At 50.2% G+C, this 18056-nt stretch overlaps 3 protein-coding genes across 5 annotated transcripts in view; 1 reads left to right on the forward strand and 2 right to left on the reverse strand.

Annotated features, from left to right (window-relative positions):
- Positions 1-7224, forward strand: part of IFT172 (intraflagellar transport 172) — a 28805-nt gene extending 21581 nt beyond the window's left edge. The window contains exons 31-48 of one of the 2 annotated variants that reach the window (XM_004686349.2): positions 118-211; positions 369-433; positions 629-809; positions 1007-1113; positions 1224-1353; positions 3044-3142; positions 3290-3399; positions 3529-3592; positions 3705-3791; positions 4084-4200; positions 4757-4867; positions 5047-5166; positions 5627-5722; positions 5908-5967; positions 6050-6148; positions 6476-6629; positions 6806-6897; positions 7083-7224. In XM_004686349.2, the coding sequence (XP_004686406.1) occupies positions 118-211; positions 369-433; positions 629-809; positions 1007-1113; positions 1224-1353; positions 3044-3142; positions 3290-3399; positions 3529-3592; positions 3705-3791; positions 4084-4200; positions 4757-4867; positions 5047-5166; positions 5627-5722; positions 5908-5967; positions 6050-6148; positions 6476-6629; positions 6806-6897; positions 7083-7172 (1876 nt within the window). In that variant the 3' untranslated portion in view covers positions 7173-7224. Of the gene's footprint in view, positions 1-117; positions 212-368; positions 434-628; positions 810-1006; positions 1114-1223; positions 1354-3043; positions 3400-3528; positions 3593-3704; positions 3792-4083; positions 4201-4756; positions 4868-5046; positions 5167-5626; positions 5723-5907; positions 5968-6049; positions 6149-6475; positions 6630-6805; positions 6898-7082 lie in introns of both variants that reach the window. The other variant, XM_012727489.1, reaches the window with a different exon arrangement.
- Positions 7225-7285: 61 nt separating this feature from the next.
- KRTCAP3 (keratinocyte associated protein 3) lies at positions 7286-8880 on the reverse strand. Its single transcript, XM_012727490.1, has 6 exons — positions 8807-8880; positions 8484-8668; positions 8342-8401; positions 7966-8172; positions 7711-7845; positions 7286-7622 (listed from the first exon to the last, which is right to left on the reverse strand). Exons 1-6 carry the CDS (start codon positions 8832-8834, stop codon positions 7515-7517), a joined length of 723 nt encoding a protein of 240 aa, XP_012582944.1. The 5' UTR covers positions 8835-8880; the 3' UTR covers positions 7286-7514.
- Positions 8881-9008: 128 nt separating this feature from the next.
- NRBP1 (nuclear receptor binding protein 1) overlaps positions 9009-18056 on the reverse strand; it is a 9845-nt gene continuing 797 nt past the window's right edge. The window contains exons 2-19 of one of the 2 annotated variants that reach the window (XM_012727586.1): positions 16430-16659; positions 16147-16269; positions 15853-15954; positions 14815-14904; positions 14633-14673; positions 14174-14268; positions 13683-13706; positions 12648-12731; positions 12400-12458; positions 12159-12257; positions 10992-11124; positions 10734-10839; positions 10559-10609; positions 10327-10462; positions 10074-10127; positions 9929-9992; positions 9622-9677; positions 9015-9545 (exon numbers count right to left, since the gene is read on the reverse strand). In XM_012727586.1, the coding sequence (XP_012583040.1) occupies positions 9444-9545; positions 9622-9677; positions 9929-9992; positions 10074-10127; positions 10327-10462; positions 10559-10609; positions 10734-10839; positions 10992-11124; positions 12159-12257; positions 12400-12458; positions 12648-12731; positions 13683-13706; positions 14174-14268; positions 14633-14673; positions 14815-14904; positions 15853-15954; positions 16147-16269; positions 16430-16639 (1629 nt within the window). In that variant the 5' untranslated portion in view covers positions 16640-16659 and the 3' untranslated portion in view covers positions 9015-9443. Of the gene's footprint in view, positions 9546-9621; positions 9678-9928; positions 9993-10073; positions 10128-10326; positions 10463-10558; positions 10610-10733; positions 10840-10991; positions 11125-12158; positions 12258-12399; positions 12459-12647; positions 12732-13682; positions 13707-14173; positions 14269-14632; positions 14674-14814; positions 14905-15852; positions 15955-16146; positions 16270-16429; positions 16660-18056 lie in introns of both variants that reach the window. The other variant, XM_004686350.1, reaches the window with a different exon arrangement.

Below are 18056 nucleotides of genomic sequence, written 5' to 3' on the forward strand. Positions count from 1 at the left end.
CTGCCAGCGGTGTTTCTCCCCTCAGTCCTTGCCCTTTCTGTATTGCCCCTCGCCCACCATTTCTCTTCTAAAAGGAAGTACTGAGTATGCAAACTTTATCTTTATCTTCCTTTTCAGCTCCTTTGAATTTGCTTTTGAACTCTCTCGACTGGCCCTGAAGCACAAAACTCCTGAGATTCACCTTAGATACGCCATGTACCTGGAGGATGAGGTATAGATGGGTCCTTCTCTGTCGTTTTTGACCCAGGCCACAGAGCCCTCTGTTCCTTTCCCTAGGCCGCTGCTCCTGGGCCTTCCTGCTGCCTGTCATGACTTCCTGTGATATAGTTTCCTTCTCATCATGTATAGCTGCCTTCTCCTCTCTACAGGGTAAATTTGAGGAGGCTGAAGCTGAGTTCATCAGGGCTGGTAAACCCAAGGAAGCAGTTCTCATGTGAGTCACCCCTAAGCCCCTAACCCTGTCTTCCCAGGCACAGCCCAGGACCTCTCGTTGTCATTTCACCTTCATCTAAGCCTAGTATCAATTAATCTTAACGTCTTGTGTCTCCTAAGCAGCATGTCTGTTTGCCTCCCACCCTTGAAACCTCAGTCCTCTCCTCAGCTCCCCTCTGTCCCCTTCTGGGAGCAGGTTTGTCCATAACCAGGATTGGGAGGCAGCTCAGCGGGTGGCTGAGGCCCATGACCCTGACAGCGTCGCCGAGGTGCTCGTGGGGCAGGCCCGGGGGGCCCTGGAGGAGAAGGACTTTCAGAAAGCAGAAGGACTACTGCTTCGAGCCCAGAGACCAGGCCTGGCCCTTAATTATTACAAGGTAGGACACAGGATTCAGGGTCCTGAGGGGACAGTAAGCGGGTTTGAGAGCCAGGAGGGGTCACCACACTGACCCCTGGTACCTAGAAAGAGGAGGTTAGCTTGGGGTGGCGGAAGGAAAGACCAGAGGAAGGACGGGAGGGCCAAACACCTGCTTCACACTTGCTGCTGCCCCCCTGACACTTGGGATCTGAGCAGGAAGCTGGGTTATGGAGCGACGCCCTCAGGATCTGCAAGGACTACGTGCCGGGCCAGCTGGAGGCGCTGCAGGAAGAGTACGAGCGGGAAGCCGCCAAGGGGGCCAGGTATGAGGCCAGGCACCACGCAGCTGGCAGGGCAGGGGTGGAGCACAAGGTGTGCCTGGGACAGGCCATGTGGTCCCTCCCTGTCTGGCCACACGCACTCTCCTCCACAGAGGCATGGAGGGGCTAGTGGAACAGGCTCGACAGTGGGAGCTGGCTGGGGAGTACAGCCGTGCAGTCGACTGTTACCTCAAAGTACGGGACTCAGGAAGCAGCAGCCTGGTGGAAAAGTGCTGGATGAAGGTGAGGCCCGCCAGGCCTTGCCGGCCCCAACACCCCAGGCCTCCATTCATACCCAGCTCCTCGGACAGTCATCTTTTTCTCCTGCGTCTTTTTGTATTGAATCAGGTGGCAGGTATCTATTGAGTGCTCACTGGGTGCTAGATCTAGTACCTCTGAAGACTGTGAAAGGAGACTAAGACATGCTGATTGGGGAAGTTAAACTAACACATGGCTCAGTGAATTAATATTGTATCTGGGTGGAGACTGAAGTGTGTGATTCGAAGTGAAGTTCAGGAAAGGGTGAGATCTCTGCACTCTCGGGTCAGGGAAGGGAGAATGTAAGCCTGGGACTAGAAAATCCACTCCTGGGCTGGGGCTAGCCATGAAGAAAGCAGAGGCCCCTCCGTTACCCAACAGCTCCTAAAAAGAAGGCTCCAGCAGATTAAGTCAAGCTCCTCTGTTCATCAGTTCTGAGACTCATATATTGTCACGCTTTAGTATCTCTGGCATTGAGATGCATGTATTGTCTAAGTGATGGACAGCAGATTGAGGAAGTACATTATTAGGCAGGACTGATAAGTTGTTTAAATAAAATGTTAGTGCGATGTTGCCCTGTAAAATCTCCCCTAGGTTTCTGAAGCCTTGAAACTAAAAAGCCCGTAGAACTTGGAGGGCAAAGAAGTGGAGAGAGGACTGATGCTTGGTTATGAGACGCTAGCAGATCTTAATTCAGGTGTTCAGGGAGCACCTGGTGTCTTCCTCAGGGCGCTCTGTACCAGGCCCTGTGCGGCCAGTCCTGCACATGTGCATTTTTCTCACATTAGTCAGAGGCTGCTTGGTGGACAAGCCTTAAAGAACTTGGCAGGTAAAGAGCAAGACAAGAGTAGGTGGGGAAGACCACAGGGGTTATCATGGACACTCCACGCTGGATGATGTGGAAATTAAAACCTGCTGAGGGTGTCAGCATCACCTAGAAATGCAGTGAGCTTTAGAACACTTGTGTTTGTAGAATTACTGAGCTCTAGAGTAAAAGGTGTGTTTAAGATCATCTAGACCAGCACTATCCAGTAGAACGCAATTCACAAAGGTACGTCACACGTGTAACTTGCGGTTTTGTAGTAACCACATTCAAAGACGTAAGAAGAATCAAGTGAGAATAATTATTTTATTTAATCCAAAACATCTAAAAAAAATTAACCCAAAATGTCTGTCATTTCAACATGTAATCAATATAAAAATTGATCAAACTATTTTACATTCCTTTTTCTGTGCAGTCTTTGGAATCCAGGTGTATTTAAGCTCCAGCACAGATCAGTGGGGACTGGCCAACAGGACAAGTCCAGAATGATCATCACTCTTGGGTGATGAAACTGAGGCTCAGAAAAGCCTATTGGGCTATAGTGCCCTGTCCTCCCATTTCAGGGCTCTTTCACTATATCCTGGGGCCAAGAAATCGGTTTATCAGAAGGATCTAAAGTAGTGGCCACAGATCACAAGGAGTGTCTGGAAGATAGCTGAGGAGCAGATAGGGCCACTGGTGGTCAGTTAAAGCCTCTGTTGGACCAAGAGATAGCTTTGCCCAGGGGGTTGGGAGGTGAGGGAGAACGCAAGGTTGGCCAGAGGGGAAAAAATGAAAAGAAGTCAGGCTGAGACCCCCCCTTAGTGGTATTTGTCTCTCCCATCCATTTTCCTGTCTCTGTTCAATCACCAGGCAGCCGAACTCTCCATCAAGTTTCTCCCTCCCCAGCGCAGTCTAGAAGTGGTTCGGGCTGTGGGACCCCAGCTGATCGGAATTGGGAAACACAGTGCAGTAAGTAGGGTGCTGGGAATGAAGCCTACACCCTGGAAGGTGTGTGGTGGGCCCCACACCGGCAAGCAGGGGGTGAAGTGCCAGACAAACAGGAGCCTGAGGTGGGGGGTGGGGCGAACTGTTTCCAATCTCTGGTTCCCCCTGCAGGCTGCGGAGCTCTATCTGAACCTGGACCTAGTCAAGGAAGCAATTGATGCTTTCATAGAGGGCGAGGAGTGGAACAAGGCAAAACGAGTGGCCAAGGAGTTAGACCCCCGGTAAGCACAAGGCCCCTTCCCTTGGGAAATTCCCTTTTACTCCCTTCTGTAAAGACTGGGAAAAAGTGCTCATGGGAAGGGTGTGGCCTCCCGGGGCCATCAAGTGTGAGATCTCTCTGCACTTCACAGGTATGAAGACTATGTGGACCAGCATTATAAAGAATTCCTCAAGAACCAGGGCAAAGTGGACTCGGTGAGACTTGTAGTTATCAGGAGGTGGAACTCATGGAGAAGCGCAAGAAATCCTCTCTTTCATCTCCCTCTCATGTCAGCTCTCTCCTTTGTAACTGTCACTTGACCCACAGCTGGTAGGTGTGGATGTGGTGGCTGCTTTGGACCTGTACGTGGAGCAGGGCCAGTGGGAAAAGTGTATTGAAACAGCCACCAAGCAGGTACTGTTCCCTTCCCCTCCAGCTCCTCTGGGCACCTTCCCCGACGCCCTCCCTGCCCTCCCTGCTGCAGAGCTTCAGCTCTTTCTCTAAACCCAAGCCCAACCCCAGCCCCGGGGTGCATCAGAGAGCTCAGTCTTCCGCATTCTGAAGTTGCAGGCAGCTGCCCAGCCGGGCCTGCTCTGTCTGTCCCTTTGCCTCCCAGCAAGTCCGTGGCTCCAAGTCACCATCTCACCCCAGTGCCTGGCCTTACTGACCCCAGCCTCCCCCGTGCTTTGCCTCATGTCCCGGGCAGAACTACAAGATTCTACACAAGTATGTGGCTTTGTATGCGACTCACCTGATCCGAGAGGGTGGCTGTGCCCAGGCACTGGCCCTGTATGTGCAACATGGAGCTCCTGCCAACCCACAGGTACCAGCCTGCTCATTGGGGTGAATGTTTCCTCAGGGAAATTTTGCCTTCTTTTTGAGAACTACCCATCCTCTCGGGAACTGTCTTCTGCAAGCATTCTTTTTAGAGAGCACCATGTCTTAAGACCCTGCCCAGCCTCCTGTGAAGGGTGCAGGCTCACCAGAGGACTTAACCTCTGCAGAAAGAAATACCCAGCAACCCCCTGTGCTTTTAGCTAATACCCAGGAGACAGCCTTTCAGAGATGAGCCCTCCATACTCCTCTAGAGCCTTTTTAACTCCCTCCAGAGAAGAGACATCACTCTCCTAGCTGAGCATCAAGCTCTCTGGAAGACAAGCCTGTGACCACCATGACTGCATCACATTTACCCACACTCACAAAGTACTTGGCATAAGGTTCCTTTCTTCTTTCTCTTCCCTAAGAAGAACCACTTCGTCCATCATCGTCCTCTGGCTTCTCTGCACACACATTGACAGCCTGTTTCCCTCTGCGGCCCCACTTCCACTGACATTCTCTTCGAGTTGTCCTCTCAGCTCTCCTTTCCTTTCTACCTCCAGAACTTCAACATCTACAAAAGGATCTTCACTGACATGGTGAGCTCCCCTGGGACCAACAGTGCCGAGGCCTACCACAGCTGGGCTGATCTTCGGGACGTCCTCTTCAACCTGGTGAGGACGTCAGGTGGCCCAGAGTGAAAGCTTCTCTGTCTGCCCCAGGCCTTATCTCTTCTTTCACACGCATTAACCTTCACCCTCAAATGCACCATCCTTCCTCTGTGCAGGTTGCAGTTCACCACACTGTGCCCTGGCACTCCCCTGACCCAGACTGTGCTCTCTTCCTGCTCTAGTGTGAAAACCTGGTGAAGTCCAGTGAGGCAAACTCCCTCGCCCATGAGGAGTTCGAGACGATGCTGCTGATTGCTCATTACTATGCCACTCGCTCTGCGGCTCAGAGTGTCAAACAGCTGGTGAGACAATGCTGGAAGGTCACAGAGGCTTCAGGCTTCAGATTCTCAAGCTTGGCCCACTTGTCACCTAGCTTTTATATTGTCAGATACATGTTTAATTAACCTCTGCTGTGATGGCTGTTGTCCTGCATTCCTTTGACCTTCTGCCCATCCAAATTGCATTTCTACTGATTCCTGTGTTGTTTATTTTTCTACATATCTTTGCTTTCTTTGTGACAATATAATGTATATTTATTTCATGTACTTGAACGGTAAAATTCTAGAACTGAAAGGAAGCTTAGAAATAATACAGACCTAGAGCTCCAGTGCAGATGAAAAAACTAGCACTCAGAACTGCTTGAGATACAGAGTAGTTTCATATTGTCAGGTAACTGCTTATGCAGCTGCCTCGGTCGTGTGCTCACCACCTGTGCTCGGACACCGTTGTACAGGGTAGTCATGCTTCGACTTTGCTCCACAGGAAACGGTGGCCGCCAGGCTTTCTGTTTCACTCTTGCGTCACACTCAGCTACTACCTGCAGACAAGGCCTTCTACGAAGCAGGCATTGCTGCCAAGGTGAGCTGCCAAAATGGGTGGGCTGCGGTGAGGAAGTCAGAAGTTGGAAGATAGAGCCATCAGCTCAGGGGCTGATGGAAAAGATAACATTTTCCTTTATCTTCCTGAACTCTTCCTGCTACTTTGTGCAGAAGCAGCATCCATGCCCAGTGTTCACTCCCACTAGCAACTTTTCTCTCTTGCAGGCAGTTGGCTGGGAAAACATGGCTTTCATCTTCCTCAACCGTTTCCTGGACCTGACTGACGTAAGTAGGGAAGTTGTGCCCAGGAAGTTGAGAGGTTTTGCTGTGACAGTTGCCCGTCTCACAACTACCCACTCTGCCACAGGCAATCGAAGAGGGGACACTGGATGCCCTTGACCACTCTGACTTTCAGGATACAGACATCCCCTTTGAGGTGCCGCTCCCAGACAAGCAACACATACCGGTAAGGGCAGAGGACTGAAATCGGTAGAATTTACTGTGTGGGTGCGTTGAGCAGCAAAGACATTTTTAGTTGGGCACCTTAACTTTGTAATGGGCATTAGTCAGCGATATCTTTGTGCTGCCATCTTTGGAAGGGCCTCAGTCCTCACTATTCCTTCAGTGAAAGTAGAAGCAGAGGCAAAAGCTAAGACTGTGATTGTAATTGCCAACCCAGGAAGGACCTTTTGTGAGTGAAAGGTGACGTGCAGGAGGGAGTGCTGAGGCCGCCCTTTCAGTCCTCACCTACGTGCCCTGCCCTGTATGAATCTACTGCTCTCATCCTTCCCAGGAGGCTCAGAGAGAAGAGGTTCGAGACTGGGTACTCACAGTTTCCATGGACCAGCGGCTGGAGCAGGTTCTGCCTCGGGACGAGCGGGGCGCCTATGAGGCCTCCCTGGTGGCAGCAAGCACTGGCGTTCGGGCACTGCCCTGCCTCATTACAGGTACAGCACCCAGCAACACCTCATGTTCCGTGTAGGTGGGAAGGAGGAAAAAGCAACAGCGTCAGAAAATTATTTTATTGATTCAGTCAAGCGTGCAGAAGACAAGAACCTCTTACTGTCTTCATTTCCTCTCCTCAGTCCTCAAACCCCAGTTCATCCCTTTTCTTCCCCTACAGGATACCCCATTCTAAGGAACAAAATTGAATTTAAGCGGCCGGGGAGGGCAGCTAACAAGGACAACTGGAATAAGTTCCTTATGGCTATCAAGGTTAGAGGGGAGACTTGAAGGACGGGGGCAGGGAGAGCAGCACTGAGAACAACGAATGCCAGGCTGGTGTGAGGGGATGTTAAAAAGCCAGCGCTGCTCCCCGTGGACTGAGATGGAGTGAGATTGACGACAGCAGCATGTTTTTTCTTTTTTGTAACCCTCTCCTGTTTTCTGTTTGCTCACAGACCTCCCACAGCCCTATGTGCCAGGATGTACTGAAGTTCATCAGTCAGTGGTGTGGAGGCCTACCCAGCACCAGCTTTTCCTTTCAGTGACTGGGGAAGTGCAGGGAAGTTTTCAGCTTCCTCATTAAAGCCTTGTAAGTCATTGAGCCCACTGTATTCTTTGATCACAGTTACCCCCACACAACGCAGGCCTTTTCCCCCAAAAGAAATCATTCTCAAGTAGAAAAAAGTTATTTTATTTCAGTTATTTAGTTCATCTTAAAGTGAAAACCCTGTGGCTGAGCACCTGCCACAGGGTCAACACCTGCTCGGTACACGAGAAAGCCCAGGTTACAAGGCAAGTAGCCAGAAGCAAAGGACCAGACCCAGTTCGAAAAGCAGTTTGCCACCCTCACCCTTTTCCAGGCCACAAGCCTCATGGCACAACCTGTCCTACGCCAAGCTTTTCTGTGGTGGCTGAATTTCTTGATTTTGATCCAATAGCTGCTCATTCTCCTGCCCTTTACATTTAGGAAGCTCAAGCTCCGTCAGTTCCTCCAGCTGCAGAAGAAGGTGTAGTTAGTGCTCTGGCCCCAAACTGTGGTTTAGATCTTTTCAGCACAGCCCAGCTGCGTGAAGTGCACCTCACCTGTTCCTGCAGCCGTTCCTTCTTGCAGGGCCCAACCCCACGAAGGGTGAGTGCAGCCACACAGCAGTAACCAGACAGGACAGCCTCTACTGCCGACATGAGCATAGAAGGAATCCAGAGAGCCAAGGCCGTGTCCTGAAAGGCAAAGAGGAAGGGTGGGGGACTCTCGGGGCACAGCAGGCAAGGCCAGTGGGTGAGTTTAAAAGATGCGGGGTTTTGTGGACCGCAAAAAGACTGAGAAAAGGAAGCACTCACATAGATTCTTGTGGGGTCAAAGGGGCAGTCAGCCCGTCCAGGTCCCTCGTCCAGGGGTAGCAAAGGATCGAGCACTCCTGGATGGCAGTCAGCAATCAGACGCCGGCCACCATTTGCCACAGTGAGCGACACAGCGAGGAGGAGGCCCAGGGAGCAGGCAGCGGACAAAAGCAGGTTCACCAGAGCTACGGCCAGCAAGGCCCAGTGCTGACCGGGGCAAAAGATAAAAGGTGAGCATCGCCTGCGGGTGGCTGACTCTCCCAGACTGTATGCCTCGGTTTTTCTAATTGTTTCTTCTTCCCGTTTAAAGCAGCAAAGTGAGCCCCATTTCCCTGACTCTAGACTTCCTCATTAAACTTCCAAAATCCCGTCTCACCAGTTGAGGGCGTAGGAGGTTCCTGGATGCCAAGAGGGCCACCAGTCCCACGGAAACACTCTGGAAGACAAAGCTTAAGGCCTGCGGCTCTCCGCGCCCCGCTCGCGGCCCCGCCCCGCCCCGCCCCGCCCCCAGCGCTCACCAACAGCCCCGAGCCCACGGAGATGACATTGGCCGTGGTGTACTCCGGGGTGACAGCGCCGCGGGGATTGGCCACGTGCCGCAGGACGGTGCCGTGCAGCACGGCCCCCAGCAGCAGGTTCAAGTGGCCCACCAGTATTAGCGCAAGGCCCACGCGCATGAGCCGCCGCGGGCCCCTGGCCGCGTCTGCAAAGCACGGGGGAGGGGCAGGCCTGAGCTGGGGGAGGCACCCGGAGGCCCCTAGCGGCCGCCCCAAGTTAACCGGGGGGTATAGAACTGGCCGAGACAGGCGCGGGGACCGAGACCCTCGGGGCCGGAAGTTACCAAATCGGCAGAGACGGCAGCTCCTCATCCCGTCCCGGCGCGCCCGGCCGCCGCCCGGCAGCTCTACCTGGCCCCGCCCCCGCCCCGCCCCGCCCCGCCCCACGGCCAGTTCCGCGATCACCACCTGCAGGCCCAACCTCCGCGCCCCCAACGGGGCGCCCGGCCGCTCCCCCTAGCGGGGAAAAGGTGCAAACACCACACGTTTAGCAAAAAGTAGACTTTTATTACAGCAGCAACTGAGGCGAATCCAATGGCCCCCCCAGGGCCACCACTGCAGCACCACCCTTCTCCCGCCTGTCCCGGGATTGTAGAATTCTGCTCCCACATTGCCCGCGGGCTCCTTTCCACACAGGCAGGGCGGGAACCGGCAGTCAGCTACTAGCCCCCAACTAGAAGGCGGCTGCTGAAAAGGCCCAGGCCCATGTCTGTGCAAAACAAGTAAACAAAGTGCAGAGGGGAGGAAGGGGTGGGGGAAGGGGCCGGTGATGCTCAGAACCAGGGAGCCCCAAGCTCTCCAGAATAATGAAGGAGAGAAGGGGCTTCACAGGGTAATACTGACTGGGGGGAAAGGGCAGGAAAGCTGTAGCACTTCTAGTGACAGCCACAGCTCAGATCAGGGGCCTGGCCCGAGTGAGCTCTAAGAGGAGACGGTGACAGCGGCTGAATTGAGGCTGTTCCTGGCAAAATTGAACTTGTTCAGGGTCTCCTCCAGCAGGGAAGTCAGTCGGCTCTGGTCAGCCTAGGGGAGAAGAGCTCAGTGAGACGGGCTGAGGAGACACACATAGGCACAGGGCAGCTGAAGGCAGAGACCTTACCTCGCTAATGAAGCCCAGCTGGACCAGCTCAGCTGCCAACTCAGGGATGTTCTCATCTGACAGAGAAACAGGAGAGGGTGAGCACAGTGCGGGACTGAGGGGCTTCAAACAGCCCATTCAGGTTGCCCTGGCTGGGAAAGAATGATAACGGTGAAATTGCCAGATCTGCCCTCCATTTATAGGGGTTAAGATACTCGTTCCATGAGTCAATGCGCTAACTGCCTTGTCACCTTCCCCACCCCTGAATATGTCCCTCACAGATAAGGTTCACAGACTCTCCATCCTCTGAGGGAAAAGAGAGACTCACTTGGCATCAGGTCACAGCTCAGGTGCCGGTTCAGTTTGTCCTCCAGCTTCAGCAGAAGCGTCAGCTGGAGAATAGGACAGTCAGAAATGATCTCATCCCCCGCCCCCACCACCCAGCCCTATGCAAAGCTGGTCCTGAGCCTTACATGGTGTTTGACTCCTTCCTCCACCGACTCAATGTTGCACTGCATCAGCACCACCTAAGGGGAGGGAGTGTAAAGGGACAGAAGAGTAGAAGCAAGTCAGTAAAAAACCCCAAGAAGCCTTTGCAGTCTGCAAGACATGGTTGCCAGAGAGCAGAATGCATCCTCTCTAAAAGACAAAGCCTTATTTGAGGCGTCCATTTTCCCTCTTTCCCTCCCACCATGACCCCAGAGTCACCCACACCCAGTGTCGCACCTTGCGGGTCTCCACCTCAGCTGGTTCAGGTGTTGGAGTCTTGACAGAGGGGGGCACCACAGGAGATGTCACCTCCTCCTGCTGTGGCTGCTGATGCCGAGGCAGCCCAAAGGCTGTCAGGGGATAGATCCCATTCCTGGAGGGAGATTAGAAAGGTCATCTGGGCTCTGCAGATACCAGAGGACACCCACTCCCACTTCCCAAAGGAAGCCTTTCTTCTCACTTCTCTCACCTGACATCTTCAAGGAATTTATCCAGTTCCAGAGCTGGTGACTGAGAGTACCTGGAGGAGACGAGAGAAAGAAGATGGATGGAAGGAAGGATCCAATCATTCGCAGAGAGAGAAAGCTGACATGACCCTCAGGGTGGTAGTGACCTGTCCCTTTCAGGCTTTCTCAATTACTCACAAAGTCTGAACTGGATCTCTTCCTGGTCCTGCAGGGATTTCAGCCAGGACGGCACTGGTATCCATGTTTTTGGTGATCTCCTCTAGAGCATTCTCTGGGATCATGTCTGTATAAATAAGAATTTGTGGAGGGATGTTCAGACAAGGGTCCTACAGTATAAAAAATCCCTTTGCAAGTAGAAGAGGAAAGAGAGCATGTTAGTGAGTTACAAGATTCCAAACTGGAAGAAAATTCCTAGGAGGTGTCAAACAGACTTACGTTGGTGTCCCACGATGCAATGGGCAGCAAGAAGTTTGAGCGAGGGCACTTCAAACAGTGCAGGGTGGAACAGAAGTTCTCTGGCTGTTGGTCTTTGAGCAGGCTCAGACTGCAGGCACTTCTGAATGAACTCCTGGACAAAGGAACAGGGAGGTGGAGCAGGTATCTGGCAAGCAGCCCACTGTGTTCACACTGTAGCTCTCCTATACTCAGCACAGGCTCAGCACTGGGGAAGGGACACACTGACAAGTGAATTTTAAAGACTGAAAAATATATAAAATGTTATCATTCATTTATCATCTGACTTTAATCACTTTTCTGCTCTCAAGCCACAAGCTTTCTTTCCTTAACCATTCAAATTTATTTTTTCTTTTTTATTTCCTTTTTCCTTATCTCTGCTGTATTAGCTCACTAACTGACTGCCTACCTTCTTCTCTAACCCTCACCAACTTTACCTTCTCTCTTCCCAAACTTATCTATTGTGGTTGGTAATGTACCATCTTTTTATTTTCCAAGCCTAGTACAATTTTCTTTGTTCACTATAAACATTTACTAAAATCACTGGATTTCCCCATGCTTCTTCTCAACATGCCCTTCTCCACCTCCCATAGATTCCTTGACAATTAACCTGCTTTCCTCTTTTCAGTCTTGAAGGCTAACAAGGTCAGATACTAAGTATTTCACTTGACCACCACACCTTGTCACTAAACTAGACACTATTTCACATTAGCCAAGAGTTCCCACTAGTCCTCCCTTCTACACTTGGACCTTCCAGTCTAGCCTCTACTGACTGTAGTTCAGCTAATGAGTCATAACCCTTATGAGCTCATTATTTCAGGGCACTTTCCCTAGCTAAGCTGTATAAATATAAAACCCCAAATGACTGGATTGATTAATTCAAACTGATGACTTGGTTTAAAAATATCAAGGTGGCTGAGGATTTATTATCAATATGTAAGGTAACCATCAAATTAGTTTCTCCATACAGACACACCTAACACATAACCTTTCACCCTGATATTACCCATCTTAAATGCCGAGCCTGTGTGTCACATAGGGAATGTTCATTACTTTTGCTTATCCTTTCTGCTTTATATTCTCTTGCTCTTAGAATAAAACCAGAAGACAATCCAAAGTCTGTAAGGAGGGAGTGACCCTGAAGCTTACCCTCTGTAATGGGTCTTCTAGAAGCTGGATGGAGCTGCTGATCGCTTCCTGTGGCACATATGAGGACTCTCCATTGCCCTGAATCTCTAGCACTGCCATCTGAAGTGACAGAGTAAAAAGGAAAAGTAGAGACCTAAGAACCTCTGTGCTCCCAGCCATCACTCCCTTGTCCTTCCCTCTACCTCCTCTTCCCGTCTTCTAATTTCAGTCCTTTCCACCACACCCCTTCTGATCGCCTCACCTCCAGTGCACACATGCCAAAAGAGTAGATGTCCACTGCCGTTGTCACGTTAGTGACTTCTAGGGAGAAAGAAAAGGCTTTGGTGAATCAGAGAACGGGGGTGGAGAAACATCTTAAAAAAAAAACACTTCTTGTATGCCAGTAAAGAAGGACCAAATGTTTCAATTATGTTACCTCTTCTAAGGTTTAAGGTTCTAAGGTGGGGAACCTGGGAGGTGGAGACAGGGCAGAGAAAGTGGACACCTTACCTCCATACTCTGGTGCAAAGAAGTGTAGATTTTTCTGCTCTTCCCGACATGTCTTCACATGATTGTTGATAGTGTCAGGAGCCACTGAGAGTAGGGGAGATACCCACAATCTGACCACCATCAACAAAGCATAGTCTCACTCCAGAGAGAAGCCCCCAAAGCCACTTTCTTTCCTGAATTCTCTCACCCTCAACTGGCATGAACCTATCCCATTCCCATCATGAGCTACAGACTAAACAAAAACACTACATACCTCTCCTCTCTTGAGGTGACTCCTTCTCACTTAAAGTCCCTAATTCAGTGGCAACAAATGCAGTACAGTAAACTAAAGCAAACCAGGTCTCTGAACTGGTCAAGGAGCAATGCAGGCTAAGGAAAAATTTTTGTGACTTGTTCACCCGTCTCAAAGCTCAGCTATATCCAATTCATGAGCACATGGAAATATTTGTTCTAGTTCTTTGATCAACCCTGCAAAGAGCATAAAAACACAGGCAGCCCTTCCTAATCTGGGACAATCAGCCATCTAAGAATCCTGGAACCAAGTAGACAGCCTCCTCCTCGTCAACCTTTGCTTACTGAAATTCAGTAATGGTTCAATACCCTTGAATCAGTTTTAATTTTAATCCAACACAATTTTTTGATCCCTGTTCTACCCCATTATATCTCAACATTGCCTGCCACAGGGCTGAAAGAGGAACCAGAGCCAGGCCCAATTTGGAGTCACTTGGATCATAAACGACGACTACAAGTCACAGAGAGTCTGGGAGCACAGTATGATTTAGGGAACCAGCCTGATGATGAGGGAAGTAAGAATCCAGGACGTACGCAGCCAGCCAGGCAGAATCCACAGAAAACAAGCACGTTATGGAGGAGCAAGCAGGCAGAAGGCTGGTAGGGCAAAAGCCAGGCAGGCATAATTAGGCAGGGGAGGTAGGGGAACAGGGTTTGCTCCCACGACTGCATGCACTGGGCAGCCGCAACGGGGAGCAGGAGGAGCACAAACAGAGCCCCGAGTGGGGCAGAGGGGGCTCTCACCATTAGCAAAAATCCTATGAAAGACTGTTGGGAACAGAGCAGCCCGTAAGCGGGAGGGAGGAAAACAGAGAAAAGTTGTGAGCGATGGAGCAGCCAAGCCCCAGACAAATGGACACACAAACAACACAGACACAGCATACGGAATGTTACGTACACTGCACACAGCTACACAGCAAATGAAAGCACTCACAGCAGGCACAGCCTGGAACCTCCTTTGGTATGGTGTGGCCCTAGGGGTTCAAGTCAGACTTTGCCCTTTTCTAACAGATTAACATTTCTTTATAAACTCCAGTTTCCCTCCAAAAAGTATTAAGGGCCTACCCCCTCTCCACTAATTGGCCATTCCCTGAGAATTACCCTAGCAAGGTTCCTTCTCTAATCACCAGCCCACGGTTCAGATTTTCACTCTGTTCTCCCCCATTCCTTTTATCTTACCCCCGTGGTTCCCAATTCCCGAGGCTCCCCTGCCCAGAACCTCTCCCTCCCCTCACCAGAGCCAATCTTGATGAGTCCGTTGTGCTGGATGAAGATGGTGTCACAGGTCAGGTTCCCATGGATGATGGGGGGGTCACAGGAGTGCAGATAGCTGTGGGGGCACTGGGCTGTTAGAGGGGCCACTGGGAAATTAAGGGCGGGGGAACCCAAGGGTTAAGAGGAGCAAGGGCCAGTCTCCTGCTGGTCACCACAAAAATAATCCCCACACTCTGAATCTCCATTATGCCAGATGAGTTAAATAGCTGGATAAGCACTAGGAGAAAGAAGTGGGAGATAGTATTGTGACTAGGGCATAAGGGCGGATCCTTTATTAAGATCCGCAGGGGCCTAATCTTGACAACTGATGGCCCAAGAATGGGGAGAGGCAGAAAAGAACGGCAGAGTGGTGCTCTGAAATCTGCTTGGAGGAACTAAATCAGGAAATATGGGAAAGACACTAACCAGAACCTACTTACCTTAGGGCAGAGAGAATTTGTGTACACCAGCGTTTCCAAGCCTGGAACAGAGTTTGATCAAAGGGTCAGCAGTAATCCCCTCTCTTAAGCCTCCAACCACTTCCCTCTATCCCTTCCTAGCTAACTTCATAATTTTTTCCAACCCCCAAACCAGTCTTAAATCTTTCCTGTTCTCTCTATACCTTTTCATTCATAGTCTTGTGATTCTTTTTTGTCTTCTTCAGGAATTGCTTAAGACTCCCAGAAGACATGTATTCAGTGATAAAAATGACCTAGAAGACAAAAAGCGTACCAGTAAGCCTTATAGTATATATTTGTCACCCCCACCTGGTGACAGATACACAAGATGTAAGTATTGATTTTAGAAGCTTAGGGATTTTTTTTTTTTTTAAAGATTTATTTATTTATTCATACAGAACTGGGGTACAGGCCAGAGGCTCAGGGGCAGTGAGAGGCTTCACCAGAGACAGAGTGGGGAGCAGAACAGGCAGATCGACGAAGTACACTGCTGAGGGGAGCAGCGGGCGGGTCAGGAGAGGTCTGGCTCGCCATGTGGTCTCCTCCGGGGCAGGCGGCAGGCGGGAATCGAACTCATACGGAAGTGGCTTCAGATTCTCAGTGCTGTGCTTTAACCCGCTGCGCCACCAGGGAGGGCCGAAGCTTAGGGATTTTTAAGGGCCTCACCTTTCATTCTTTTTGGATTTATATAAGAGTTGGGGTACAGGCCAGAGGTAGGAGGGGAGGAGGTAAGAGGATTCACCACAGAGCAGGGAACAGAACAGGTGATCTACTGAAATACATTGCTGAGAGGAGCAATGGGCAAGAAAGGAGAGGTCTGCCGCATCATATGGGTCAGCTCCTTGGCCGGGGATTGAACTTGTGCTACAGTGGCTGCAGACAGCTTGATAGTGCTGAGACTTAACCCCTGTGCCACCAGGGGGAGGCCCTCTCTCCTTTCATTCTTAATATCAATTCCTCTGATTTAGTAAACAATGAAAACTATTAGCAATCAGAGCGATGAAAGAAAAAAAGAAAAGTTGGTTCATTTTAGCTGCAGCTATAATCAGATGAAAGGCATGGGTGCTAGTCAAAGTCCTATTGTCATTTCCACAGCTCTAACTCCAGAGCTGTTTCAATATCACCTTTGTTTTAGTCAATGAATGTAAAAGAAACAATAAACATAGCTAGTGCCTGCAGTAAGCTCAGGAAAAAGTTCTTACCCTCGCCTTGTTTTCTTTAATGTCAGCCCAATACTTGTGAAACTTAACAATGTTGAGATGCTCCAACTGAATCAGATTATCAAACACAGCACGGACTTTTTCCTGGGAGCAAAAGAGACAGTGGGATAACAGAATGAGAAATCACTATAATCCTGAAAAGCCGTTCCCTATTTCTCCCCAGAAATGATCTAACCCCTACATAGTGTCCTAGCTGTCAGCTTCCCAACACTTAACTCCTTTTTTAACACCAGAGTTCTAATATCTCACAGGCCACATTCTTTCACCATTACCTACCTCCTGCAGCTTGTAGTTCTTTCGCTCTGAGAACTGTACCTCATTCCACACAACCTCTACACCCTCCTCTGTATCCATGGCCAGGTATGCACTGTCAATACCTGGTACATTCCGCTGATTCACCTGAGAAGAAATTAAAATGAAAGGGAACTATAGTTACCGCATGAACCCTCCACATGCTCTCTGAGGCACCAACCTGTTGTTTGTTCTGTCCCTTCTAGACTCTGTCCCTCCACTTCTCTCTTAGAATTCTCTCTCAAGAACAACACTACCACTACCTTACCTCTTCTCGTCTTTTCTGCCAGCGCCCACAGGGTGACTCTTCCAAGATCTCAGACTCATCTTCACTTTCTTCTTCTTCCTCTGGGGAAGGAGCTGAGTTCGTGGAGGTCAGGGGAGGAGACGCTGATGTCAGGCCAGGAGCTGAGGATGAGGATTCTACCTTTGGGTCAGAGCCACTGCTGAGTACTGTCTGGGACTCCCCTTCAGACATGCTGGAATGAACGCTCAGGCCTGTATTAATTGGGGCAAGATGAAGGGAAAAGGCAGAGTGTCAGGGCAGAACTGTAACATGTTAATCCTAATAACCTCCTCTGGGTCAAAAGGAAAATAAAGCATATCACACCATAAGTTCCCTTTAAATCCAAATTCTGTAGTCCTATTTGAATGTGGAAATATTAACTACTGTCCCTGTTTAGAGAAAGGGCGCTATCTTGAAGCTGATCCACCCAGCAATGGCAAACACAAGATTTATAGCAGTAAACACCTCCCTCCCTGAGTAAGGTTCAAAATTAATAGCAAAATCTGGGGCCCATTCCTTGTTAGTAAACACCCATCACAGACTTCCCTGAGCCCCCTGTACCCTCTTTGCACTGTGCTCAAGAGCTAAGCTACATGGATAGTAAGCTACAGAGGCAGAACAGATGACTCCAAACCCCAAAATGTTCCTCTAACCAAGCCCCTAAACTAGATCTGTAGCTACCTTTAGCCGATTTAACTAGCTGAAACCCTCAGCTAATTTATCCCACCACAACTAACCTTGGCATTCACTTTCCATCCCGGCTCTACAGAGAATGAGTCTGCCAGTCCATGGTGAGGCAACCCTTAGAGCAGGTGACTGGCAATGATCAGTGATGTCATCTCTGATGACCTCACTTTCCCTGTGATGTGAGTGTGGCATATGGGTAGTGGTTAACATTTTTTTCTCATTCACTCATTCACAAATGTTTGTTAAGTACTTGCTGTGGGCCAAGCCCTAGGTGAGGTACATGAGATACACCAGTGAACAAATTAAATGAGATACCCACACTCATGGATCCACAAGTTTAAGATAAATCTAAGACCTTAAGCGTCCAGCTCTTATTTCATTCACTTGGCTCAGACGGTGCCATGGGGGGGGGGCGGGGGGCGGGGCACGGGATCTGGCTTAGGAATTCCTTCTCAAGTACAAATAACTCAAGCTACAGCCACAAGAAAAGGTACTGTATGGCATAACATTTTTTTTCCCCAGGCACTTGGCAACCTAAAGATAAAGAATTCTCAAAACCTAAGTGTCACTAATCTGTCGGGATAGTCACAGTACAACCACTGAAGTTATTCCGCAGCTCCGGGAACAAAAGCTGCGAGCGAGATGGAACCTCGGGGCCCGGGGCCCTGGGCGAGCTCTCTCGACGTCCGGCAAGTAAAGCCCTCTCGTATTTTCGGCTCTCAGGTGCCATCTTTGCCCCCAACCTACACTTTATTTAACCCAAGTCAGCAGCCATTCACAGCCACAGGGAATCGTCTCGCGGCCCTGCGCGCACTTCTCACTAACGCAGACCGCTCGTTCTGCAAAGTTTTCCTCTGAGACTTTCATTTACTGGCGCGCAGCCCCTCTGCGTGTGGACGCCTCGGCCACCGCGCGCAGGCCA

The sequence above is a fragment of the Condylura cristata genome, unplaced genomic scaffold, assembly GCF_000260355.1.
Source record: "Condylura cristata isolate star-nosed mole 26May11 unplaced genomic scaffold, ConCri1.0 scaffold00020, whole genome shotgun sequence".
In the NCBI taxonomy this organism is placed as follows: domain Eukaryota; kingdom Metazoa; phylum Chordata; class Mammalia; order Eulipotyphla; family Talpidae; genus Condylura; species Condylura cristata.

Excerpts from the sequence above, each read along its gene's own strand:
- KRTCAP3 (XM_012727490.1), bottom strand. The coding sequence starts at position 8,834 with ATGAGGAGCTGCCGTCTCTGCCGATTTG. Across the intron at positions 8,173-8,341 it reads ACCTCCTACGCCCTCAACTG|CACTGGGCCTTGCTGGCCGT; the intron begins GTGAGACGGGAT and ends TGCCCCGGTCAG. Across the intron at positions 7,623-7,710 it reads AGGAACGGCTGCAGGAACAG|CTGGAGGAACTGACGGAGCT; the intron begins GTGAGGTGCACT and ends CTTCTTCTGCAG.